The sequence below is a fragment of the Selaginella moellendorffii genome, unplaced genomic scaffold (genome assembly GCF_000143415.4).
Source record: "Selaginella moellendorffii unplaced genomic scaffold, v1.0 SELMOscaffold_59, whole genome shotgun sequence".
Classification (NCBI taxonomy): Eukaryota; Viridiplantae; Streptophyta; class Lycopodiopsida; order Selaginellales; family Selaginellaceae; genus Selaginella; species Selaginella moellendorffii.
In genome coordinates, this window is record NW_003314320.1 from 1,209,180 (window position 1) to 1,234,222 (window position 25,043).

General features: G+C 48.4%; 8 protein-coding genes across 10 annotated transcripts; 7 read left to right on the forward strand and 1 right to left on the reverse strand.

Annotated features, from left to right (window-relative positions):
* The first annotated feature begins 546 nt into the window (after positions 1-546).
* LOC9643960 (ethylene-responsive transcription factor FZP) lies at positions 547-3,159 on the forward strand. The gene is made up of 6 exons (XM_002983674.2): positions 547-859; positions 967-1,252; positions 1,503-1,562; positions 1,953-2,088; positions 2,302-2,361; positions 3,058-3,159. Exons 1-6 carry the CDS (start codon positions 547-549, stop codon positions 3,157-3,159), a joined length of 957 nt encoding a protein of 318 aa, XP_002983720.2.
* A 622-nt stretch (positions 3,160-3,781) lies between these two features.
* On the forward strand, positions 3,782-9,132 carry LOC9643962 (DENN domain and WD repeat-containing protein SCD1). Of its 2 annotated transcripts, none has more exons than XM_024688867.1 (31): positions 3,782-3,959; positions 4,010-4,103; positions 4,153-4,354; positions 4,420-4,561; positions 4,623-4,723; positions 4,775-4,838; positions 4,891-5,004; positions 5,061-5,281; positions 5,338-5,392; positions 5,475-5,564; positions 5,624-5,819; positions 5,873-6,005; positions 6,062-6,098; positions 6,146-6,190; positions 6,240-6,315; positions 6,365-6,438; positions 6,490-6,540; positions 6,600-6,757; positions 6,805-6,852; positions 6,912-6,969; positions 7,016-7,099; positions 7,160-7,406; positions 7,457-7,644; positions 7,698-7,762; positions 7,819-7,942; positions 7,994-8,175; positions 8,229-8,300; positions 8,358-8,518; positions 8,572-8,613; positions 8,677-8,873; positions 8,945-9,132. In XM_024688867.1, exons 1-31 carry the CDS (start codon positions 3,786-3,788, stop codon positions 9,032-9,034), a joined length of 3,585 nt encoding a protein of 1,194 aa, XP_024544635.1. In that variant the 5' UTR covers positions 3,782-3,785; the 3' UTR covers positions 9,035-9,132. The 2 variants fall into 2 exon arrangements, with proteins under 2 accessions (XP_024544635.1, XP_024544636.1); XM_024688868.1 differs by lacking the exon at positions 3,782-3,959 and having other exon boundaries at positions 4,011-4,103; positions 4,153-4,250; positions 4,295-4,354.
* Positions 9,133-9,291: 159 nt separating this feature from the next.
* On the forward strand, positions 9,292-13,710 carry LOC9643963 (exosome complex exonuclease RRP44 homolog A). Its single transcript, XM_024688918.1, has 25 exons — positions 9,292-9,352; positions 9,405-9,539; positions 9,600-9,757; positions 9,802-9,857; positions 9,913-10,035; positions 10,086-10,216; positions 10,263-10,503; positions 10,548-10,704; positions 10,765-11,005; positions 11,058-11,214; positions 11,273-11,341; positions 11,398-11,523; positions 11,575-11,627; positions 11,682-11,788; positions 11,846-11,900; positions 11,946-12,045; positions 12,105-12,216; positions 12,266-12,386; positions 12,444-12,503; positions 12,557-12,662; positions 12,719-12,814; positions 12,867-12,948; positions 13,005-13,070; positions 13,131-13,335; positions 13,392-13,710. Exons 1-24 carry the CDS (start codon positions 9,299-9,301, stop codon positions 13,330-13,332), a joined length of 2,808 nt encoding a protein of 935 aa, XP_024544686.1. The 5' UTR covers positions 9,292-9,298; the 3' UTR covers positions 13,333-13,335; positions 13,392-13,710.
* On the reverse strand, positions 13,243-14,559 carry LOC9643964 (acyl-CoA--sterol O-acyltransferase 1). Of its 2 annotated transcripts, XM_024688919.1 has the most exons (2): positions 13,893-14,556; positions 13,243-13,739 (listed from the first exon to the last, which is right to left on the reverse strand). In XM_024688919.1, exons 1-2 carry the CDS (start codon positions 14,541-14,543, stop codon positions 13,416-13,418), a joined length of 975 nt encoding a protein of 324 aa, XP_024544687.1. In that variant the 5' UTR covers positions 14,544-14,556; the 3' UTR covers positions 13,243-13,415. The 2 variants fall into 2 exon arrangements, with proteins under 2 accessions (XP_024544687.1, XP_002983828.1); XM_002983782.2 differs by having other exon boundaries at positions 13,243-14,559.
* LOC9644204 (ERAD-associated E3 ubiquitin-protein ligase component HRD3A) lies at positions 14,479-16,991 on the forward strand. Its single transcript, XM_002983678.2, has 6 exons — positions 14,479-15,155; positions 15,214-15,705; positions 15,768-15,983; positions 16,035-16,358; positions 16,415-16,657; positions 16,714-16,991. The coding sequence occupies exons 1-6, from the start codon at positions 14,580-14,582 to the stop codon at positions 16,912-16,914; spliced, it is 2,052 nt and encodes a 683-aa protein (XP_002983724.1). The 5' UTR covers positions 14,479-14,579; the 3' UTR covers positions 16,915-16,991.
* A 244-nt stretch (positions 16,992-17,235) lies between these two features.
* LOC9643965 (BTB/POZ domain-containing protein At5g48800) lies at positions 17,236-19,576 on the forward strand. Its single transcript, XM_002983679.2, has 4 exons — positions 17,236-17,529; positions 17,594-17,663; positions 17,746-18,846; positions 18,933-19,576. The coding sequence occupies exons 1-4, from the start codon at positions 17,465-17,467 to the stop codon at positions 19,509-19,511; spliced, it is 1,815 nt and encodes a 604-aa protein (XP_002983725.1). The 5' UTR covers positions 17,236-17,464; the 3' UTR covers positions 19,512-19,576.
* Positions 19,577-19,601: 25 nt separating this feature from the next.
* Positions 19,602-20,467, forward strand: LOC112351299. Its single transcript, XM_024688920.1, has one exon. The coding sequence runs from the start codon at positions 19,603-19,605 to the stop codon at positions 20,440-20,442; it is 840 nt and encodes a 279-aa protein (XP_024544688.1). The 5' UTR covers position 19,602; the 3' UTR covers positions 20,443-20,467.
* Positions 20,468-20,521: 54 nt separating this feature from the next.
* On the forward strand, positions 20,522-24,816 carry LOC9643966. The gene is made up of 25 exons (XM_002983680.2): positions 20,522-20,827; positions 20,881-21,009; positions 21,079-21,150; positions 21,213-21,256; positions 21,306-21,417; positions 21,472-21,543; positions 21,591-21,653; positions 21,699-21,776; positions 21,823-21,915; positions 21,973-22,092; positions 22,141-22,221; positions 22,266-22,451; positions 22,504-22,551; positions 22,603-22,827; positions 22,886-22,962; positions 23,015-23,247; positions 23,301-23,369; positions 23,419-23,483; positions 23,540-23,715; positions 23,765-23,843; positions 23,895-24,132; positions 24,192-24,237; positions 24,297-24,405; positions 24,454-24,516; positions 24,572-24,816. Exons 1-25 carry the CDS (start codon positions 20,645-20,647, stop codon positions 24,644-24,646), a joined length of 2,736 nt encoding a protein of 911 aa, XP_002983726.2. The 5' UTR covers positions 20,522-20,644; the 3' UTR covers positions 24,647-24,816.
* The last annotated feature ends 227 nt before the right edge of the window (positions 24,817-25,043 follow it).

The window sequence follows — 25,043 nt, forward strand, 5'->3', positions numbered from 1 at the left end:
TAAGGTTAAAAAATAAAAAGGACATTCTTAAAAACGTACTGGATATTTCAATTTATGAAAATTTACAATAAATATTTAATTTTAGGAATGTGTGACGACTGAAATTTAGAAAATCAAAATTACACGAGCCTAGAGTCGGAGCGTGCAAGGCCTTAAATGCGAGAAATGATTGTGGAATTCCTTGAATCCGCAAGAGATCTTACGCTGGATTCGGTTATGATTCTAGCTAGCGACAATCACTGACTGACGATGACCACTCTCAAAGCGAGGAAGGAAGAACGATGCCCATCGAATTGAATGTGCGACTTGCTATATAGGAATCCGTATGGAGTCCTTACCGCAGTATTTTCTTCTTGCTTGCTTGGTCGGTCTCTCTCTCTCCATCGCTCGTGTGCCGTGCGTGCGTGCGTGCGCTCTACCTACGAGATCTTCTATCTAATCCCACGGGCACCCACTTTAAAATCGCGAATCCACTATATATCTGCTTGGTACTCCCCTCCTTCGATCGATCAACCGATCGATCATTCGTTCGATCGCGAAATCATCATGTCTGCTACTGCTACTGCTGCTGCTGGTACAAGTGATTCGAGCGCGCGAGAATCACCACCTGGGCCAGCGGCGGCGAATCGGGGCCATGCGAGGAAGAAGAAGATCAGCAGGAAGAACAGCGAGTACCGGGGCGTGAGGCGGCGTCCCTGGGGGAGATTCGCGGCGGAGATTCGCGATCCAAACACGAAGGAGCGGCGGTGGCTGGGGACGTTTGATACCGCCGAGGAGGCGGCGCTTGCCTACGATGTGGCCGCTAGGGCAATGCGAGGGATTCGCGCGCGCACCAATTTCGTCTTTGATCAATCTGATCGTTCAGCGGTGGCAGCAGCAGCAGCAGCAGCCGCGCCGCGATCTTCCTCTTCTTTCTGCGGGATCTCGAAATATCCTTCCTCTTCCAGTTCTTCGATGATGATCCAGCAGCAGCCCGGCGGCGCCAAGAGCCCCAAGCAGGTGGAGATCGAGCAAGTCCTGGAGAAATGCCGCATCTATCAGCTCCAGATCCAGAGCAAGAACATCCAGCACGATCAATCGAGGGAGCGCGCAATGGCTGGTCCGGACTTCCCCCTTGCCCGCGACGACGACAATCTCCTCCAGATCCTCCAGCAGCCATCGCCTCAGCAGGAATGGGATCTCGGGGCGGCGATTGGTTTCTCGACCCAGGAACACGAGATGATCGATTACTATGGCGAATCGAGCTTCTACTGTTTAACATAGAAATAAAAGAGTTTTTAGGGCTCTTGTGTATTGAGTAGTCGAGGTCATGGCGCCCGCGGCTACCACGGCGATCGCGTCGGCTTCCACCACAGATCGCCTCCTCCGCCGCCAGCTTCCAATGGTATGCACTTCGATTTCTGGGGATTTTTGGCGAAATCTCGAAGATTATAGCTGCCTTGTTGGTGAGGATATTGCCGAGGCCTATACGTAGACAAATGTATATGTCTGGTGTGCCTTAGATTGTTTACTGAGGCGCTGGAAGAGCTACACCGGCTGTGTTTCTCTCCCTCTGGATCAAGGTGAGCGTTTGATTCATAATTCTCAAAGTTTGTGATCGTTTTTTTTTTGTTTTGTTTTTGCCAGTAGACCACTTTGGGACATTGTGACACATATGGTAACGTCTGTGCCACTTCCCACTCCTGGACACAGCCAAGTGTTGTTTTCGCTGGAAAGCCGTGAAGAGCTATCTATCTGTGTATAGATATTGCTTGTTATTCCCTACTTCGCTGCTAGTGCTCCCAGGATTTGCTTGGAAGCAAGTTCCCGGCTTGTAATGTGGTGGAAAGAAGAGCAAAGAAAGCCACCGTGTGATCGAGGAGAGCTTCTGGAGGTAAGGTTTTTTTTTTTCTAATTTGCTCGGTTGGCTCTATTCCCAGTTCTCCATGTTTTGCTATTGTTTGGTTTCACAGTCCCATCTTCTGGAAAATTCGCCGCTCTCTGTCTGAAGGTGACAATATTTCTTCTCTCACTCACGCTATACACTTCGTCAAGGCGGAAGCACGGAGGCGTGAAGTGTTACAACAATGCTCTTTGCAACTCCTGCGTGTAAGACTTGCCTAGTCTGTTTTTCTCAATATTGAATTTTCTGCCCTTGCCTAGTGGAACCCAAAGATGTAAAACACATCAATCCGGAGCAAGAAGAGGAAGAACGAAGTGGCAAAAATCTCCGTATCATTGGTATAGAGGACAATGTCTTGCCAGAATCTTCCGAGGCTGAAAAGTTTCAAGCGGCTTTAGCTTACTAGAATCTTGTTGTAGCGGAGCTCGGCCAACAACAATGTGCTTACGCTGCATTTGTTTTTCAGCCCCTTTTCGGCTGTGGTTTGCCAGTCCGGCGGAAATCTTCTTTGCTGCGACCATTGTCCCCGCGTGTACTATCTCCATTGCCTGAGCCCCTTCAAAGGCAAGGAAATGGTTAAAGACGGTGCGCTCTATCTATAAGTTGTGGCGTGGCGATGTATAGAAGAAGAATGGCAGAAACGGTAACTGCGAAGAACCACTGAAACTTCGAAACCACTGAAAAATCGCATAAGCTAAGCAGAGATTACATGATCAAAAGACTTCTCCATTCGTAAATTAATCCGCTTGGCCAAAAACTAAGCCCTGGCTTTAATAATCGCAGAAGATGGCGGAAGAACTCTAGGTGAGAGTGAGCAATGGCACGCGTGTCGCTTGAGGAGCTCTTGCCGGATCCACGGATTGTTTTCGGGGATGAGAGCTGGATCAGCAAGCATCTCCCAGATCCATGGAAGAATCCGCGGGCTTCCTTGGCGGGTATCTGGAAGAGTTACTGGCGTACAGGTAAATCCTTTTGTTGTGTCTGTTGCTTGCGCATTGCGAGTCGCTCAATTTGCAGTGGCGACTTCGACGGCAGGCGGCCAGGCGGGATCCTCTTCCTGTGCGCCAAATGCTATTACGACATGTATGCTGCGCTAGACGAGAAGCTTGAACAGGTCGACCATGATCGAGAGAGCTACGTTCTCTACGGCGTGTTGCTCAATCGGGGATACCGAGTGTCGTTTTACAAGTGGGAGCGGCATCCTGATGGCACGGTCACAAAGGTGGTGTGCCACACAATCTACACTTTCAGGCGTCCCTACGAAGTGCGTGAGATAATTGGGCCAACCATTCGGGGCATGCTCAACGAGGTGCAGGACAACAGCGAGCTCGAAGTTCTTGAGGGTGGCATACATGTCAAGGCGCATTCCGAAAGTGAGAGGGCGGATCCAAAGTGGCTTGACTACCCTGCTATAATGTTTAAGCCCTCAATGTGGCGACTCAATGGAGAAGCTCCACCCGGGGTTTCATATCTGTGAACATTTACAGCTGCAATGCTGAAGCCTCGTCCTCACACCAAGCAGCTCCTCAACCATACAATAACCGTGAGATATCCTATAGGAGGAACTACCACCTTTTATCAGTTTGAAATGGAAAGGGATGGAGACCACTAAGCAGAACGTCCACAACTGATACAATATCAACACCACACATTTTTAACATTTCGAAGGCACAGTATTCATGGTTCATTATAAGAAATCCTTTTTGTAAAAATGGTCCCAAGAATTATAAGATTTCTCTCCAAAATCTCAGGAGCAAAGTCGTGAAGAAATGTCGCATCTAAGATCCACCCAAAATATAAAATTTCTTGCCCGTGACGACGACAATCAATGGGATCGACGAGATGAGATAGAGTAGAAATAAAAGGTTACCTCGAAATTTTTAGGGTTCTTGAGTATGATGCCATGGCGAAGTTAGTGGAGTATTTCCTCGTCTGCGGCCTCGGTCCAGAGGTCCAGGCATCGAATGGCGCCCGCGGCTACCACGGGAGTTCCGGCGTCTCCTATAGTCCATCGCTGCTGGATCAGTTCCCTCCGGCTTCCACAGATCGGCCTCCTCCGCCGCCCCAACTTCCAATGGTATGCACTTCGATTTCTGGGGATTCCTAGCGAAAAATCGATTTTCTTAGTGCGTTCTACCGGGTGGAGTGGCATTTCATTCGACTGGATTCATAATCACGGACGAATCGAGCTATCCTCGCAGCTATCCAATTATCTTAACTGGTAGTGTTGATTGTTTATTCCTCTTACAGTCCTATCTTGAGTGCTCTAGACGGCGATGGATCTAAGATCTACGTTAGCTGCGTTGCCTTTCGAGATCCAGTTGATGAGGATATTGCCGAGGCATACCGCATTCCTGCGAACTCATACGTAGACAAATGTATATGTCTGGTGTCACACTCGCCTTGCTTTAGATTGTTTGCAGAGGCGCTGGAAGAGCTTCACCGGCTGTGTTTCTCTCCCTCTGGATCAAGGTGAGCGTATGATCTGTTATCTCTTCGATTCAAAGTTTGTGTTCGTTTTTTTTTTTCTTTGCCAGTAAACCACTCTGGGATATTGTGGCACATATGGTAACGTCTGTGCCACTTCCCACTCCTGGACAGAGCCAAGTTTTGTTTTCTCTGGAAAGCCGTCTTCTGTGTATAGATATGCCTCCGAAGGGCGGTTTTCCTCACGCAGACGTACGATTTCCATTCACAGGACACTAAATTTTTTACTAACCATTGGAGTTTTGGTTTGCAGATGTCATTTCAACCTCTCCTACAATGCTTGGATGTAGATAATGTTTTGCAGCTCTTTGTTTCTATTCTTCTTGAGAGACGGGTTCTTCTTCGGGCTAACAAGTAAGATGACGTTGTAAATGTTTCCATTTTATCTTTTGGTGTTCGGTACAGGCTTTCGTTGTTGACAATGGTTGCGGAAGCTGTATGCCATCTTATCTATCCAATCAAGTGGCAGGTACATTCTCAGACGACTGTATGCATGCGTTTAAACTTTTATGTGTGAGCAGCATGTGTACATTCCAGTATTATTTTACGCTGGAGTCGACTACATTGAGGCTCCGACTCCCTATTTGATGGGTCTTCATTCGGCTGTTGACATCTCTAACTTTTCGCTGGACGGGGTATGATGTCAAATGAACTTCGGTTTTTCCGCTTTACATGTCTTCTTACTCCACAGGTGGTGGTTGTGGATCTGGAAAACAATCAGATATTTTCCTCAGAAGCCATACCTCCTCTTACGGAACCTGAAGGCTCAATTCTGCGAAGAGACCTTGTGCGCTTACTGTATCCAAATGTAGTTCATTTGGATCGTGCTCGCAAAACAATTGGCGATCCCTGCTATGATGATCTAAGGCTTGGAAATAAGAAATGGAATGAGCAACATGATTTGGAACTGAGGTATGGACTGATACGAATGTTTCTCTTACGCGTGCTAAGCAAGTACCACATTCCAGGCTTATTTTTCTCCAGTTTTTTGCATCAGTTTTGCCTGACTACCGCAAATTTGTGGTAAGTGGTGCATCTTCTTTTAGATGCGTACTATCTAGTCAAATCTTACGACAGGGGGCTGCGATTGCTCTCCTGGATGCAGGGCAGTGCTCACGTAGCGATGAATGTTTTCAATACGCAAGCTTTCTTGAAAAAACGTGCAAGAGCCCTTGGACGTCAACCTGATCCCATGGCAAGTCTTTGGCTTTTTCGTGGTTTGTTTTTTTTTTTTTACTGGTTTACGGTGTGCAGATTTTTCAGCTATTGAACTCCCAAGGATTTATGGATTTTCTGGATCGAGGATATGGTGCACCTGATGCGGGTTTAAATCTCGTGGATAAACTTCAGAGTGCTATCGCTAATAGCGAATCTCGTGGAGCCATTCTACCTCTGCCGTACGACGAGCCTGAAATCATAACCGTTGCAGATATACAGAGTAAAGGTCCAGGTGAGGAGAAATCGTTAGTTGGTTTTCTAAGGATTCAACCACCTGTGTTTCAGCTGCAAGGTCAAGATTTTGTTATGATCGATTTCCTGCCAACGTGAGGACTCAGTTTGAGGAGGAGAAACGAAGTGCGGTTTTGGCTAAAGCAAACGCAAGTTTCGACCGTCCCAATAGACCAGCTGTTTCAAGGTGAATACGATTTTATCTGTTGGAAAATGTTGTCTAATCAACTTTTGTTTTTACAGTCCTGTTTCAGGGAGTTTCAGTCCACGAGAAAGAGCTGTAAGTATTATGGTTTTCTGCACATTTACAGTAAAAGACTCATTCAGGCTGAGCGGGACCGCATGGTGCTCGACATAAAAGTCAAACTCCAGGTACTTGCTAACTTGTCAATACGCAATCTTACGGGTTTTTAAAACTCAGGGATTGTGGCTACGGCTTCTCAATTTAAGTTCTGTAGAGGATCCCTTTTCGTCGTTTGAATATGGCACCATACTCGGTAAGATCTCTTTCTCATTACGTAGTGCTCCTAAGCTTTTTTTCTGCAGCTTTGATTGAGTCCGATGCGGAAGGTATTGGTGGAAGTGGATTTGTTGAGTGTGTCAGGGAGCATATTCACTCGGTAAGCTAAATGTTTTTGGTACACGCTGTTCTAAAGCTCGAACCTTTGCAGGGGTGGCAATGTCGTGTTTCCGAGGAACAATTTATGGCAGTTAAAGAGCTTGTAAGTACTCTTTTGTTGTCTTTAAGTTCTCTCCAATCTTTTATTCTTTTCCTTTGCAGGTGAAAACCATTGTCAATCGTGCTACTTCACGCAATGATATGGAAACAGTTCGGGATGCACTGGAGATTTCTGCCGAAGTTCACCGTCGTGATGCTGGCAATATTTTAGACTTTGTACAACGTCATTTGGGATCTTTGCCAGTTTGGGACGACATACGGTGAGCCTAAGTTGTTTCTTAAATATCTTTTAACTGTAAAATTGCAGTTTCTGGGAAGGATATTGTGAGTATATAATGGAACGTTCCTCTGATAGGTATTGATTTCTTTATAAATCTTAATTATCTCTTGGTGAACATGTGTTGCCTGTCTTAGGACTGGGAAGTATGCTGATCTTGTAACCGAACAACTTGTCGTCATAGCTCGGCACCTGGTACGATATGATTTGAATTCTACGTTTTATTGCTTGATTTTTATAGGCTGGTTTGAAAGTTCCGGATCCAGAGGCCTGGCTAATTCTTGAGTCATTAGCATTGAAGAATAATCTTGGATCGAAGCAACTGGTGGGTGTGCACACTTTTTTCAATCACGTCCAATGACATTTTCCTTTTTTTTTTCTGCAGATAAAATTGAGAGGCATTTTAGCTCATGTACAGAATGTGAAACAAGGTTACTGGGGAAAACTACCTACATCAAGAGCACAGCCAGTAGCCTCTTATCCTCAAGATCGACAAGAAAACGATGACAGTCAGAGCTCTCAAGCGGCGGGTGCTGGAAGAAGCTGGATGCAAAGTATGTTTAGCAGGGATCGCGCCTCGTTCAGACAACCTGCCAACGACGCTCGAGGTCGTACGGACGCACCTGTTTCAGGTAAGTTCTTTATGAAATAAAGTGTTTCTGTTGATGGTTTTCCCGTTTAGGCTCAAGGCAAAATCAGCGAGCCAATGTAGACAGCACGCAGGCAGTGAAACGGTCTCCAGCTTTGCGAAACCTTCGTGGTCATACAGGTCCTGTGACAGCATTGCACGTGGGAACGAGAAGTGAAATGGGGGATCTTGTCGGCGAAAATGAACCAGGCATGTTCATAAGTGGATCTGCTGACTGCACGGTTCGTTCTAGTCTCGGTTCTCTGATTTAGCATTGACAAAACATTAAGTGCAGTTAAAAATGTGGGATCCAACCGTGCGTGGTTCTGAGTTTCGAGCAACATTAGAAGGACACACGGCGTATGTTTTAACTGTGTGGTTTGTTGATGTTTGTCCTTCTAACGATTCGTCTACAGGACAATTCGTGCAATATCGTCCGATAAGCTGCGTATAGTTTCCGGTGGCGACGATACTCTTGTACTTATCTGGGACAAGGCTACGTCTCAGAACAGCATGAAGCTCGACGGTCACAGAGAAAAGGTACTCTTAATGTCTTTACTTGAAATAGTTTGTGAAGCATGGAAATCGCAGATAAGCTGCGTGAGGATGCTGTCGGAGGAACGAGTTCTTTCGGCTTCCCATGATGGCACGGTCAAGATGTGGGATGCCAGAACGGACGCATGCGTTGCCAACGTGGGACAATCTTCGAGTGCAATTCTATGCATGGACTACGATGACACTACGAGAGTCCTTGCTGCCGCAGGAATGGACGGGTATGCTTGTTGTTACGTCAACCATCTATCTTGATGCTTTTTATTTTGCTCAGAGTTGTGAAAGTTTGGGATGTCCGAGCTGGGAAACAGGTTCATATGCTTCTCGGTCACAAGAAGTGGATAAGGTAAAGCTGGTTGTTCTTGGCTTGTGAGACTGTGTTTTCTTTTGCTGCCATGGCCAGAACTTTGAGAATGGTGAAGGATACGATCGTCACTGGAAGTGACGACTGGACAGCGAGGGTGTGGTCTGTGTCTCAAGGTTCTTGCGACGCAGTCCTTGCATGTCACGCAGGTGGAATCACCTGCGTGGAGTACTCTGCTACAGACGATGGAATCATCACAGGTTTGTTGCTTCACTTCTACTTGTGCTACTTACACATTACTCTTTTCATACAGGTTCGGCAGATGGTCTGGTTCGCATTTGGGAGTATCAAAACGGTAAGCAGAGCTTTCATTTCTTCGCTTCCGAGAGTAACCAATGATGTATAATGTGTGCATCAGGAGGCTTGCTTCAGTGCGTGAAAAACGTCGGTGTCCACGTTTCGCCCATTCTCTCCGTGAAAGCGGGACCGCGGTGGCTGGCAATAGGCGCCGGAGATAACTCCATGTCCCTGTTCCACAAGGCGGAGCAAAACGACCAAGCAAAGGGAATGGCGGGATGGCAGCTCTACCGCACTCCACAGCGTAGCGCCGCAGTGGTACGTCTCGATTGATCTTTATCTTCCAATTCTCTGGATCTATGTATAATAAGAACTTTCACTCTTTCCAGGTGAGATGCGTTGCTTGTGATGCGGACAGAGGAAGGATTTGTAGCGGCGGCCGCAATGGGCTTCTTCGTCTCTGGGAACCAAACCTCTAGAAATTTTAAAACGAAGTGAATATGCGTTTTTTTAATTTTTGTAAGAACTCTTGATCTAAGTCATTGGCGGGACGAAATCCTGGTTGGTTTTGTGTGTAAAGTAGCACATAGGCACACCAAGTGGATGATCTTCCGGGTTCTTAGCACCATGGACGTAGAACTGCCTATAGTAGTCTCAGTAAGTTCCGAGGTGTAAACGCTAGTTCTTATAATCGAGAAAAGAATATCCGGCGAACATCTTCTGGGATTTAGGGCTTTTCCACAATGCTGAAGAACAAGGCGTTTGTGAAGAAGAATCGAGGCGGCCGGGTTTTCAAGGTGAGGGATGCTCTTGCGGTCTTGGTTTCGATGGATTTGCGCCTGCGTCCAGGTCGTTCGCGAGCACTACCTGCGCGATGATATTCCCTGCGGCGCTACGTTTTGTTCCAGCTGCGACACCTCCACTGCCAATCTCGTTGCGGCCGACCGGCTCGTTGTGGTCGATACAAATGTGGTGTTACACCAGGTGCTTGTTCTTGCCTCTCTTTTTTCTTCTATTAGCGATTTTTTGCAATCTTCTATCTAGATGGATTTGCTCGAAAATCCGGCATTTCGCAACGTGATAATTTTATCCGTTGTTCTGGAAGAAGTGAAGAACAAGAACTTGAGTGCTTACAATCGCCTGCGCAACATTTGTGCGAATCGATCACGTCAGTTCTTCGTTTTCTCTAATGAACACCACAGGCAAGATATCAATTATGTCTTCTTCCTAAATCTTTTTCTCTCAGGGAGACTTACATCAAGGCAATGGCGAGTGAGAGTGTTAACGACAGGAATGACAGAGGTACTTGGTTTTTGCTGTTTCCTTTTTCGAAGCGACTTTTCTCTCGAATCTCCAGCTATTCGCGTCGCAACCCAGTGGTTTCAGAAACACCTCGGAGATGCGTGCACTGTTGTTCTTCTGACAAACGATCTTGACAATAGAACCAAGGCCAATGCAGAAGGAATTAACGTTTTTTCTGGTAAGTTTTCTAGTGAAGTAGATATAACACTTAATAAAATCCTCTTTTAGTGGACCACTTTGTTCAGTCGCTAGGCAAGCCAGAATTACTGGATTTGGTTGCTCGGAGTGAGTCCGAGAATGCCACTCCGATGGAAATAGAGGACTCGAGACCGTCAAAAAGAAAGATCATCTATTCAGAGGTACATGTAGCTCAATTGTCACCGGCGCTTACATTGCATCTTTCAGCACAAACCTATGTCCGAAATCACTGCGGGCATACATCAAGGAATATATCACCAAGGAAAGCTGCGAGTTAACAGATATAACCCGTTCCAAGCCTACGTCGGTAGCGAAAGTGTTGGCGACGAGATTTTGGTTCAGGGAAGACTGAATATGAATCGAGCATTTGATGGGGATGTGGTTGTTGTAGAGCTTCTCCCGCACGAGTCTTGGCAAGGCGACATGACAATGATTGCTGAAGAAGAAGGTACATAGCTCTAAATCTCCATTTTGTTCTGAAGCTCCTTACAGACGGCGATGGTGATGAAAGAGTCGGGCTTGCTCCTGACACCTCTGATGAGGCAGCCGTGAACAAGGCGGATGAAGCCAGTGAGAAAGCAACAACGTCCGGTGGATCCAGCAGACCGAATGGACGTGTCATTGGAATAATCAAGCGGAACTGGAGGGCGTAAGAACTTTTCAGTTCGTCATGCTATTGGAAACTAACGTTTTCACGTTCCTTCTTCAGGTACTGTGGCTCTCTGGAGCCAATGACAACCCCAGCAGGAGCGGGAAGCGTGGCAAATGCATTGTTCGTGTCAGCGGACCGTCGAATTCCAAAAATCCGTATCCAAACTCGTCAGTTTGGTAATTTGGTTGACAAACGCATCGTGGTGTCTGTCGACTCCTGGGATTTAAACTCCAGATATCCTTCTGGACATTACGTGAAAACTGTCGGCAAAATTGGCGATCGTAACACAGAAAGCGAGGTAAACGCCTCGTTAAGAACTTGAAAATCAGCTCTATGTGTTTTGTTTTCAGGTTCTTCTTATTGAGAATGACATCAACAATAGGCCATTTTCGGACCAAGTGTTGGCCTGCCTCCCGCCGTTGCCTTGGTCGGTACCCGCAGAAGCGTTGCACGATCCTCATCGTGAAGATTTACGAAATTTGAGGGTGTTCAGTGTAGACCCCATTGGTAAGGATGATCAGTGCGTAAAGCTGCTTTCATTCACAAGTGCCGCTAAAATGTGTAGGCTGCAAGGATATCGATGACGCTCTTCACTGTACCTTGCTGCCAACTGGCAACTATCAAGTCGGAGTCCGTATCCAATCTTGTGTTTATATTCTTTTCTCTGTTCCATCCTTAATAAGTTTCCAGATATTGCGGATGTAACAAGCTTTGTTCATCCTGGTACACCTCTAGACATTGAAGCTCGGGAAAGAGGAACATCTGTTTACTTGGTTGAACGTCGGATTGACATGCTTCCCAAGCCGCTTACTGAAGGTTAGCTCGAATTCGTGGATTTTCAGTGGTATTTACGTATATACAATGCAGATGTGTGCTCTCTCAGAGCGGATGTAGAAAGATTTGTTTTCTCGGTCATTTGGGTAATGCCAGCTTCGTTCATTTCTATTCATTGTCACTTACAATTCTAAATTCAGGAGATGTCCTCAGAGGCGGATATAATTTCAGTTCGATTTACAAAGGGCGTAATCAAGTCCTCCGCTGCTCTTTCGTACGTTGAAGCTCAAGCCCGAATGGATGATAGGTACGTACACTTGCTCCGAATTTTCTTGAAGTGGAGAGTAACTTTTATGTACGTCAGCCGAATGTCGGACCCCTTAACTACTGATCTTCGGAACATGAATCGCCTCGCTAAGGTTGTTAAGCTTTTTGTCTCTGCCATGCTCATCGGCAAACTGCAGGTTTTGAGGCAAAGACGAATTGAACGCGGGGCTCTTACTCTTGCTTCTCCTGAAGTGAAGTTCGAAATTGATACAGAAACACATAATCCTTTGGATGTTGGTCAGTATTCTGCGTTTACGTTTGCAAAGTTAATCTAAACTAACAGAAGGTTGTTTCAGGCATGTACCAAGTAAGAGAATCAAATCACATGGTCGAAGAGTTTATGCTGTTGGCAAATATTTCAGTCGCTAAGAAGATATTGTCGAGTTTCCCAGTGTTTTCTCTTCTCAGGTATTTTCCTTTTTTTTTTTGTCAGCAAACCTTGGATTGAACTTGACAGACGGCATCCTACGCCAACACCGAAAATGTTTGAGCCTCTTCTAAAAATTGCTTCGGCAGTAGGCATCAAACTGGACATCACTTCGTCTATGACTCTCGCAAATACTCTTGACCTTGCAGTGGTATGTGTAGAACTTTACATGTTTTTTGTTCATCGCCTCACGTTTACATGCCTATAGGGGGATGATCCATACTTCAACAAATTGATAAGAATTCTTGCAACTCGGTGCATGACCCAAGTAAGCTGATTTTATAGCGTTTAGTAGCTCATATTTGCGTTGTTGCTTTTCAGGCGGTTTACTTTTGCAGTGGCGAGCTAAGCCCTCCAGAGTTTCAACATTACGGACTTGCATCAGCAATATACACACATTTCACGTCTCCCATCAGACGATATGCTGGTAAGTGACCACTTATGCTGTTGATGTGAATCTTATTAAACAGCGTCTCAACGCAGATGTGATTGTACACCGCTTGCTGGCTGCAGCTTTGGATTTGGAAAAGCTGTCACCGTCCTTACGCGACAAATCCGAGGTCACGAAGATCGCAGACAGTAAGGCTATGGCGTTTCCTCAGTGGCCTCATGTCTTACTTTACTCAAACAGATTTGAACTACCGGCATCGAAACGCGCAAATGGCAGGCCGAGCATCAGTGGAGCTCCACACTTTAATCTTTTTCAGAAACAGGTTGTTCTTCACGGATCTTTTGTGCGCTTTCTCACGCATTGTCTCGTTGTAACCAGGCCTACAGACGCAGACGCAAGGATTGTGCAGATCCGATCCAATGGGCTGATAGTGTTTGTTCCAAAGTATCTATTCTCCTCGTTGTTTGCAAATCTCTGTACTGAATCTGGAATTCGCTTTGCAAGGTATGGCATTGAAGGGCCCGTGTTCCTGGTTGACAAGGCAAGCAAGTCGAGTACCAACTGGATAATGAACGAGGAGCAACAGTGTGCCAATGCTCGGGATGGTAGTACAAAGTACAAAGTGCTAGACAGCGTGAAGATTCGCATTCAAGTTGTGGAGCCGCAGCCAAACAGGCCCAAGTTGGAACTCACTTTACTGGCATAACAGGTAGATCATGTTAAAGCTTCTCTTCGTTTTCTAAACCTCTCGCCTCTTACTCGCAGCGATTCTTCAAACTTTGTTACTGGCTATTTCACTGCTAGTAGTGCTCCGAGCATTTGCTCAAACTCGTCGAGAGCTTGGAAGCAAGTTCCCGGCCTTTGAAGCGGTGGAAAGAAGAGCAAAGAAGCCGTCGTGAAGATAAAACCCAGCGTTATCACTACGCACATTACCTTGGGCAGCTTTGAGACGAGCGGGCCAAAGTTTCTTCGCAGTGCCACCTCCACGACCATGGCGAGGCCGTTGACCAGGAAGAACCCAGTCACCTGCCACGTCGGCGTTGACTTGGTGGTGTAGAGAAAAATCACTTCGTGCATGAGACCAGAGACGAGGAAGACTGCCATGGTTGCCGTGGCTCTCACCCAGAGCAGTGACCGCGTACGGCCCGGTCCGGCTCGGCCCAACCTGGTTAGTACGAAGAGTACGGGCTCGTATACCGAGGCCCTGAGCATGCTGCTAACGAGTCGATTCCAGCGCTTGCCCCAAAACTCCGAGATGGATGCCGCGAGGAAGGGCTTGTCGAATTGCGGCTCGAGCTTCACACCGATCGTGGCGGCGGCGATGGCGGCGATGGCCTCGAAGATGAGCGAGCAGGCAAGGTAGATGTGGAGGGAATAGATGAGGTAGAGGAGGAGCTCGGGCATGCCGCGGTCGCGGAATGCGTAGGCGGAGAAGAGGAGCACGACGAGCAGGACCTTGATCGAGGCCCGGATGATCACGGCCTGCCAGGCGAGGGATTCTTGGAGCCATATCCAGGAGGATTTCCAGGATATCGGGGCCGATCGATCGTCTGGAGCTGGAGCGGCATTGGATTCTGCCGCATTGCTGCTCGCATCGATGAGGCTGCGCGGGATGTTGATGGAGAGCGCCATGGCCGCGAAGAATCGGGGGAAGCTGGCCGTGACGGATGGATCTTGGACGGCGCCGAGGTTCCAGCAGAGGAGGAGGAGCTTGGACGGGATCATCCACAGGAAGAAGAAGGAGAGGACCGCTCTTAGGTGGATGGTTGGAACGTCCCAGGCGGATCGATAGAGGAGAACGATCCATGGCAGCAATGCGACGAGCCGAGGGATTCCAACGGGCAGGCGGAGGAGGACAATGTAAGCGAAGACGATGCAGCCAATGCCTCCGGCGGCGACGTCTCCTCCCCTGACCATTTACCCCGGAAGAGCCCTAATTAGGGCTTGGGCGAGATGCTGGTAGCGCGGGTTGTGCTGCTCTTCCTCCTCCTCTCGACGACCTTGCTGGGGGCGAGGGGAGTAGCCAAGAAATTGGTGCTGGTACTGAATGACGATGCTGGGACCGACGAGGAGGAGGGATCCATCGCCGGCGTCCAGGATGAGCTCTCGCAGTTGGAGAATCCGCCAGAGGATGGATCGGTGCCTCCCGAGCCCGAGGAGTCTTTTTCCGACTGGGATTTCCCGGATTTGGACGGGACGGAGATCGAGGAGCCGGATCCAGGATCGTGGAGGTTGGTGATGGAAGAAGTGGAGCACGGCAAGAACGATTCTTACGGTGCCGCGGTAGCCCAGCTGATCAATTCGGTGAGTGATGGGGAGCTTGAGTTGATCCAGACTGCGGTGAAGGAGCTCCAGGGTCTAGCGGATCAAGGCCATGCTCATGCTCAGTCAACACTCGCGTCGCTCTACGGACACGGCTACGGTATGGAACAAAGTGACCTCAAGTCGTTTTTGTTCCACCATTTTGCTGCTGAGGGAGGGAATTATCAATCAAAGATGGCGCTCGCCTACAGCTACTACAGACAGCAAGTGAGTTATTTCTTCTTTTCTCTCTCTTTGGATTGATGATGAGTGTTGTTTTTCCCAGCTCTTCGAAGAGGCAGCTCATCTTTACGCCGAGCTCGCAGCAGCAGCTGTGGCCAGTTTTGTGTCTGCCAAAGAGGGGCCTTTGATCGAACACGTCCGTCTGAATTACGGTCCCGAGGAGAGTAAAGACTCGCTCAAGAAGTTCCGAGGTGAAGAGGATGACGATTTCCAGTTCCTTGAGTACCAAGCACAGAAGGGGAACTCAGCCGCAATGCACAAGATTGGTGTCATCTATTACTACGGACTGAGAGGTATTCCTCGTGACCACCTCAGGGCGTTGTCGTGGTTTACGAAATCAGTCGAAAAGGGAGACTCGGCCTCTCTGGAATTCCTTGGCGAGATTTATGCCCGTGGTTTCGGAGTGGAGAGGAACTACACAAAAGCGTATGACTATTTCAAGAAGGCTATACGTGAGAAGCGCTTCTCGGCTTATAACGGGATCGGGTACTTGTACTTTATCGGGCAGGGGGTCGACAAGAAAAACATGACAAAGGTGAGACAGCGTTCTAATTTTTCCTTTTGCGTGTTCTTAACAACACTCTGGCGTGTCTGCAGGCCAAGGAATTTTACAAAAGAGCGGCAGATCATAATGATCCCAATGGTTTTTATAACTTGGGAGTCATCTATCTCAAGGGTGCCGGCGTCAAGAAAAGTATCAAGATGGCAAGTCGGTACCTGATCCTTGCGGCTAACACCGGTCATCCTAAAGCGTATTACCAGCTTGCAAAAATGCAGCAGAGGGGCCTTGGTATGAAAAAGGACTTGCCTACGGTAAGTTCTTAATTCCCACATTCGTCCTCACATTACAATTTTCGACTGCAGGCTGTGGATTTGTACAAGGCCGTGGCCGAAAGGGGTCCATGGGGAGCTCTACTGCGATGGGGACTTGAAAGTTACCTGAAGGGCGAGATCGCTCTTTCTTTGCTGCTTTACTCCAGAGCTGCCGAGCTTGGCTACGAGGTGGCCCAAAGCAACGCGGCATGGATACTCGACAAGTTTCATGAAGAAGCAGTCTGCATTGGCAAAAATGGTTACTGTACCGTTGAAGAACGCCATCACCGTGCACACACGCTGTGGCGTTTTGCGTCGGAACAGGGAAACGAGTATGCGGCTTTGTTAATTGGTGATGCGTACTACTATGGACGGGTATATTACTTTTCTTTGCCTGGCTGGGAGGCACTCACTATTGGTACTTTTTGCAGGGAACAGTGAAAGACTTGGATCGTGCTGCAGAGGCATATATGCGAGCACGTTTACAGTTTAACGCACAGGCAATGTATAACATCGGCTACATGCATGAACACGGTTTAGGCTTACCCAAGGACTTCCATCTCGCCAAGAGGTACTACGACCTGGCCCTGGACGCAGACCAAAGCGCCTTCTTACCAATCTATCTTGCTCTGGGAGTTCTCTGGCTGCGGCAGCGTAACGAGGAAAGCATGCTGGTAAGTAGGCTACCTTTCTCTTTCTCAGATATGTTTCCTGATTCGAGCTTTAACAGGTGAAAGCTATTGACATGCTCCCGGAACTGAGTAAACAATTCACGACCTGGGCCCGAGACTTTACTACGGCTTTCTCCATTGAGGAAGGCAACGCGACTTTACTCACTCTGGTGGTGTGCCTGGTGACTGTTCTATACCTGCGATCTTTACGACGCCAGCAAAGGCAGCAAGAGGATGCCGTCTATGATCAACAGGAATGAGGTCGTCTGATATCATTGTATACGTTTAGAGCAGCGGACTAATCATAATCGAAAGCGCAAGGAAAATTTTTGCTTTATCACTTTGTCTGGCTTACTTTGGTGACTGGCAGGAAGCGAGGGAGGCATCGCTATCAGCTGGGGAGAGAACTTATCCCCTCGGGACAGGGAACTTTTCATTGGTCATCCTGGATTCTGCCAGCTCGGCACTTGCGTTTTTCAGCAGCCAGCTTTGGGTTGGAGGAGCTCTTGGGCCTGCAAACATATGCCACAAGTAAGTTCGTCTGGGTGTTTTTCTTTTTTCGTCAGCCAGAGTAACTAACCGGAAGCTCTTTGATTCAGAGGAACAGTGAGCATCGCTAAGATGGTGTGCTCAATTGTCAACCTCAATCGTTCTGCCATGATCCCAGACCATGAACAGATGTCCTTCGCTGCTGCTCCACTAAGCTAGCCACCACAGCTCACAGCCACTGGGGAAGAAAGCTAGAAAAAAAAAGAACAAGAACAGAACGAGGACACTGGGAACAAAAAAAACTTGGGAAATTGCTACGTGATGGCGGTCACTTCGAGCAAACGCGTTGGTCGAAACAGCTTCAGCATGAGGCGCACCAACGATTGGTAAGTTGGATTCATCATGACTTGGCTCCGGGTTTTACTGCTTTCTTCCGTTTTCTCATCGCAGGGTCATGTCGACTGACGTCCCGACGGATATCACGGTAGACATCTGCGGAACCAGCTTTGCCCTCCACAAGGTAGCGGAGCTTCTTCCTTCACTCCCCACCAACAGAATTTCTCATGAATTTTGGTGCGGGTTTCATGCTCTCGTGGTTACAGTTCCCCCTGGTGTCGAGGAGCGGAAGGCTGCGAAAGCTCGTCGCGGAAGCCAGGGACTCGGACCTGTCCCGAGTCGAATTCAATGACATCCCCGGCGGGCCGGAAGGATTTGAAATGGCTGCGAAGTTCTGCTACGGCATCAACTTCGAGATCACGGCGTCCAACGTTGCAATCCTCCGGTGCGTAGCAGAGTATCTGGAGATGACGGACGACTTTGGCCAGGCAAATCTCGCGTCCAGGAGCGAGGCCTTCATCGAAGACGTGGTGACGCACAGCTTCGGGAGCTCAATCACGGTTCTCCACAGCTGCGAGAAGCTCCTTCCAATGGCCGAGCAGCTCAACATTGTCAACCGGTGTGTCCAAGCAGCAGGGGCCAAGGCCAGCCACGAGGCGCTCTCCCTCGCAGCTCGTCCAGAGTACCGCAATGCCAAGACGCCTCCGCAGCTCGACTGGTGGGCCGAGGACCTCTCCATTCTCAGCCTCGACTTCTACCAGAGGGTGCTGGCGGTGATGAGAAGCCACGGGATGCCGCAGGAGAACCTGTGGGGGAGCCTCATGCACTACGCGCAGCAGGCTCTGAAAGGATTCAACAGCACCAGCAGCAAGAGCCCCGGAAGATCGGTCACCGGACTGGAGCACGAGCAGCGGATGCTGGTGGAGACCATCGTCGGTTTGCTGCCACCGGACAAGAGATCTGCGTCTTGCGGCTTCCTCTTCGGGCTCTTGCGGACGTCGATCATCCTGGACACCACGGTTGCCTGCCGACTAGAGCTGGAGAGGCGGATCTCATTGCAGCTGGACGAGGCGACGCTGGACGATCTGCTGATACCATCGTTCTCGTTCGCGGCCGATACCCTCTTCGACACGGACCTCGTCCATCGCCTGCTCTCGAGCTTCCTCCAGCACCATCTCCAGGACGAGTCCAAGGCGTCGCAGAGCTCGCTGGCAAAGGTGGCGAAGTTGATGGACAGCTATTTGGCGGAAGTAGCGCCGGATGCCAACCTCAAAGTCTCCAAGTTCATCGCGCTGGCCGAGGTGCTGCCCGAGCACTCGAGGATGGTCGAGGATGGATTGTATAGAGCGGTGGATATCTTCCTCAAGGCAAGCTAGCTTTCTTCCTTGTGTTTTTCCTCTTTCTTCGTTGGCGAAGAACACCTCTTTGATCCAAACTCTTCCTGTTCCTCCAGGCCCATCCTTTACTCGTCGAGGCCGATCGCAAGAGAATCTGCAAGCTCATGGATCCCCAGCGCCTGTCCCAAGAGGCGTGCAGCCATGCCGCGCAAAACGAGCGCTTGCCCGCGCACTTCATCATCCAGGTTCTCTACTTCGAGCAGCTGAGAATCAAGACCGCGCTCGCAAACTATGCCATCGAGATGCCCAAGGGCGATCACGGCCCGACCCCCATCGCCGCGGCGCTGCGATCGTCCACTGCTGCTGCCAATGCCGCTGCTGCCGCCGCTGCCGATGCGAATCCCCAATCCGCGCTGCGGAGGGAGAACAAGGAGCTCAAGATCGAGCTTACCAGGATGAAGATCAGGCTATCAGACTTGGAGAAGGAGCAGAGCCCGGGAGTATCAAGGGCGAGCGAGGAGAAGAGGCTGAGCAGCCCGACGTCGTCCGCCGCTAGCTCGCCTGGATCCGGCCGGTTCTTCTACACTGTGTCGCGGCGGCTTGGAAAGCTTAATCCGTTTGGGAAGAGCTCGCTCAAGCCGCCGGCCACGCCCGAGCTCCAGAAGCCGCGGCGCCGCCGGCATTCGATCTCGTGACGCTCGATCGAGAAGCTCTCGATCGCTCCAGCAGAAGAAGAAATCCAATTGTTAGTCTCCAAGAACTCCAAGAACCCTAGAGTATTGTCAAATGGATAGGCAGGAAGCGCGCGTGGAGATGGTGGTGATCGCCGGCGAGGATCTCAAGAATGTGACGAGCTTGCTCATGTCTGGCAGCAAGATGAGCTCCTACGTGGTGTGCTGGGTGGATCCGTGCTCCAAGCGCTCCACCAGGATCATCAAGAGAGGCGGTAGGGATCCCGTGTGGAATGAGGCGCTGTCGCTGCCCGTGGATGCGATTGCCCTCGCCAATCCCTACGCCTGCCTCACGCTCCAGGTGATGAGCAGCCGATCGGGGGGCGACGATGCGGTAGTGGGCAAAGCGTGGATGCCGCTCCACGAGATCGCGAGGCTCTCCACCACGACCTCGGCATTCGATAATATCATCTCTCTCGGCGTCCAGCGGCCGTCTGGGAGGATGCAAGGCTCGATCCGGCTGTGCGTGTGCTTGATCGGGGCGGGATTCCACAATGCTGGTTCCACGAGTGGGGGAAATTTCCATCCGGGCAAGCCGATGCTCCAAATCCAAATGCCCCAGCACCAGATTTCTTCTCCTGTTGAGAGCTCGCTTGAGGAATTCGCGAGTCCATCGTCATCCTCGGGAGGAGGAGGGGCACCAATCCAGCCGGTGGAAGGGATCCCAGTGATTGGCTTTGCTGCTGGGGCAACGAGCTACCATCAAGGTCACCACCACTTCCAAATGCCGCCATATCTTCCATCTCCATCGGCACCACCAGTTCTTCCTGATCACAACGGTAACGGGAATGGTAACGCTCGTGGTCATGGTCATGGTAATGGTAATGGTCTACTTCTGGGGCTTTTGGGTGGTGCCTTGGCTGCGCTTGTGCTGGGTGATATTTTTTTCCAGTGAAGATCTGGCTACTTGGGTGACATGTTTTTCCAGTGGGATCTGTTGCTTCTCTTTTCTTTGTGGATACTGTGCTTGCTTGCTGCTGCTTGGGATTTAAAATTATTCTGAGTGCGTTGCTGCCGGCCTCGAGTTTGTCATTATCATCACCTCGTAGATGTGTTCGTCATTTTAGTCGAAGGTGTTCTTCCTGGTCGTTTGGGTCATGGCGGAAGTGGGTCTCGCCTTGGGCTCCTTGCCGGTGTCCAGGCAGATTGTTTCTTCGAGAAAAGCAAGAATTAGAGCTGCTGGATTTGGGTCCTGGTTTCCTGGCTTTCAGCTGAAATGCTCCCGGCTAACAGCCGAGGCGAAGGCTCATCCGCAAATTGTCCAAGCCGAACACAATTTGGTAAGTAACTAGTTTCTTCAACTGGGTTCCTGATGGCTTTTTGTGTTTCACAGAGTCTGGAAGATGTGAAGGATACATCGGAGGTGGAGAAGCCGCTTAAAGTAGCTTTAATTTGCGGGGGACCTTCAGCCGAGAGAGGGATATCTTTAAACTCTGCAAGATCCGTTCTTGATCACCTCCAGGTGGTGTTCTCTTCTTATCCAATTTTTTTTTTTTTTTTCGCAATTTGTGTAACGAAAACGTTAGTGCAGGCGGAAGATGTTGAAGTTGATTGTTACTACATGGATCAGCAACTTCGTGCCTATGCAATTTCACCTTCTCAGGTTCGTCACCTTGCAAAATGATGAAGTGGAGACATTGTGGGCTATGCTTGATACTTCTGCAGATGTACTGTAACACGCCTTCTGATTTCGATTTTAAGCTGCACAGGTGACGGACGATTTTTTTTTTTTTCTTCTCATCGTTTGTATTTTGGCAGCTTGGCTCAATGCTTCACGTCCCAGGCCGATTTCTTGCGACGGTTAAAATCTTCCGTCGATATTGTGTTCCCGGTGATACACGGGAAATTTGGTGAAGACGGAGGCCTACAGGTTATAGAAAGAATTGCAAAAGCTGTAACCTTTCAAATCCCATGAATTGTGCAGGAACTTCTGGAATCCGCTGGAATACCGTTCGTGGGAACTGGTTCTTCAGCAGCCCGTTGTGCCTTCGACAAGGTAAGCTTTGATGGTATTTTGTATTGCCTTAATTTTGGATATTGCAGTATGAAGCAGCAAAAGAGCTTTCCCGTCATGGATTTGTGACAATTCCAAGCTTTCTTATTGACGTAAGTACCTTTTTCTTGAGCCAACTTGAAAATACTTCCTTCCAGAGTCCCGAGATTGATAAGGCAGCATTGGTAGAATGGTTCAAGGCTAACGATTTGAATCCTTCTTCAGATCGTGTTGTGGTAAGGCTTCAACAGGAGATAGTTGACTCTATCCGCTTTTCAACAGGTGAAACCAGCCAAATCGGGATCAAGCATAGGGGTTACTGTGGCTCATGGACTTGACGAGGTCATCCGTGATGCTGAGACTTTACTTAAAGAGGTGAGTGATACCGACAAGTTGTCTTTGTGTTTAAAAAGAAGAATTTATTTTGTCCAGGGCATTGATGACAGAATCGTGGTGGAAGTTTTTCTGCAAGGCTGTACAGAATTTACCGTCATTATTCTCGATACTGGTTCTGGTGAACAAGTTCAACCAGTTGCTCTTCTTCCCACAGAGGTATACATTTGCGTGCTGGGCCTACTTAAACGTATGTTATCGCTGTAGGTGGAACTGTTACATGGCGATGGGCAGTCGATAGGTGAAAAGATTTTCAATTACCGGAGAAAGTATCTTCCAACTAGACAGGTATGGCATGTATATCCGTTTCATTTGTACTTAAGAATTTTCAGGTTTCTTACCACACACCTCCTCGTTTTCCTGTTCAAACCATTCAAAGCATACGTTCTGGTGCCTCGAAACTTTTCACACTCCTGAATCTGCGTGATTTTGCTCGAGTAGATGGCTGGTTACTTCCACCTTCAAGTTCATTCAACAAATCAAATGATTTTTTGGTCGTCTTTTCGGATGTCAATCTGGTAGTAAAGTCGTTTCTCATTTATATATGAGTGCAACTGACTCAGTGAACAGGTTAGCGGCATGGAGCAAACAAGTTTTTTGTTTCAGCAAGCTGCACAGGTATAAGTTCAACAAGTACGTTTTATCATGCTGTATTTACACCATGTGAAGGTTGGTCTGAGCCACAGAGATGTTCTGCGGTTAGTCCTGAATCGAGCGCGCACAAGATATCCCAGCCTTTCAAATTTTCCTCAGGTGGGATTGCATGGAGTTGATGGCTCCCCGCAAACAAGTAAACGAAAAGTCTACGTCTTGTTTGGAGGAGGAAGCTCAGAACGACAAGTGTCATTGATGAGCGGAACCAATGTTTGGCTCAATCTTCGCGGCTGTAAGGACGTAAGTTTTTGGCCACCTGAATCAATGGATACTCAACCGTTTGTATTTTCTACGACAGCTCGATGTCTCTCCATTTGTTCTTGCACCCCAATCAAGGGGTGAATCGCCGGAATCAAGATCAATTTGGGCACTTCCGTAAGTTTATCTACTCGTCCTTTTCGCGAATAACGGTATTTTGCATGACAAGGTATGCTTGTGTGCTTCGTCACACTGTGGAAGAGGTGGTTGACGGTTGTTTAGAGGCACTGGATCCTCGTTTTTCTGCTGTTTCCGGCTCACTCAAAGCACAAGTGATGTCAGAACTTAGTTCCAGTGGTTCTAAAGTTGATTACAATGTGGGATCCGGCGTCCCAACGAAGTTGTCCATGAGTGAATGGATTCAGCATGCTAAGGATGACGACGCTATTGTTTTTATAGCAGGTAAAACCTCTGAATTTTTTGCTGTTTATTGTAGTAACCGCGCGCTTGTGCAGTGCACGGTGACATTGGGGAGAACGGGATATTGCAAGAGATGCTCGAAGCGAAACGCATACCATTTACAGGTAACATGATTTTGCATTTGCAAAGCTTCTTACCGCGTGTATGGATTAGGATCTGGCGTGAAGGCATCCCGGATATGTATGGACAAAGCCGTTACAGGTCATACGATTTCTCCTGTAAGTCAGCTCTAATCGTTTTCTTGTTTTAATATGAGTTGTTTCGTTCCTTGTAGTTGAGTTCGAATGGAGTTTATAGTGCCAAAAGAGTTGTCTATAAGACAGCAGAGCTGCTTCATGACTGTGGAGATAACAGCCAACTTTGGCTCTCGTTGCAAGACAAACTGGAAGATTCTAGCATATGTGTGAAACCAGCAGCTGATGGATGCTCCACGGGAGTTGCGAGATTATGGTAAGGAAGTCTAGTGACATGAAGAACGTTGCTGATAAAATTGCCGCAGCTGTGCAAGGGACTTGACGGTATATCTCACGGCATTGAAGGAAAAGCTACCTCGTTTGCTTCCAGGATCTCTCGGCAAGGTAAAAATTGTCATGACCTCCAGAAACCGATTCTAAGCTTGTACTTTACAGCCGCATGGAATTATTGAACTTCCTGCCACTATCCCGGATAGTTTGATCTTTGAACCGTTTATACAAACGGATGATATACTTGTGTGTGAAGAATCTCAAATCGCATGGGAAGGCAAGCATAGATGGGTGGAAATCACAGCTGGTGTGATTGGTAAGAAGGGTGCCATGCATGCTTTGCATCCAAGCATCACACTGAAGGAATCTGGCGACATTTTGTCCTTGGAAGAAAAGTTTCAAGGTTTGAACAATTCCACCCAACAAGTTAATTACGTTTTATTTTTCTTTCTTTCTTTGCAGGTGGTACTGGCGTCAATTTGACTCCACCACCTCCTCTCATTTGCAGGTTAGTTGTAAGCCTTACGTTTGGCGTAGAGTCACAGGTTCTTTATTATCTTTCTGCAGTGAAGAAGCAGTACGTTCGTGTAGAGAGCGTATTGAACTTGTTGCCAACACCCTCCAATTGGAAGGATTTGCTCGAATTGATGCTTTCATGAATGTGGACACTGGAGAGGTATGGTTGTAATCACTTTCGAAATTCTTGACTCAAAACTGGCGACAGGTGATTGTTATAGAAGTGAACACGGTCCCTGGAATGACTCCCTCGACAGTTTTAATTCATCAGGTTTGAAGACAGATTCTAAGCTGCGTGTACAAACTGCTTACGCTGAAAATTTCAGGTGCTTGCGGAAACCACGCCATTATTTCCACGAGAGTTCTTCCGAGCAGTCGTTGATTTAGGCTCAAAGCGGTAATCGTATCACAAGGAAGCTTTCATACCCGGTCGCCTTTTCTCGAACATCCATTCCTAGTCGTTTCTTAACGAGTCCAAGTCCTGTCGGTTTTAATTTATACCATTAGCATGCATTGAAGCTCGTGGCAATATCTGTTTTAGTGGAATAACAAGGAATGATTTAAACTAGCAGAACTTTACCGAAGGAATAATTTCATTTTGATTAATGGCTGCTGACGAGCTCCAGAACTCGAGGTATCTCATGCTACACTCGATCGCAGCCCACTGGGATTTCGATCCTGCCACGCTCCTCGTGGGTCGCTTTGCCTGCTCAGACGTGGACGAGATCCGGGCATACTCTGCAGCAGCGGGCGCGGCGATGGTCTCGCAGATCAGACTCCATTTGTCATCACCGGGAA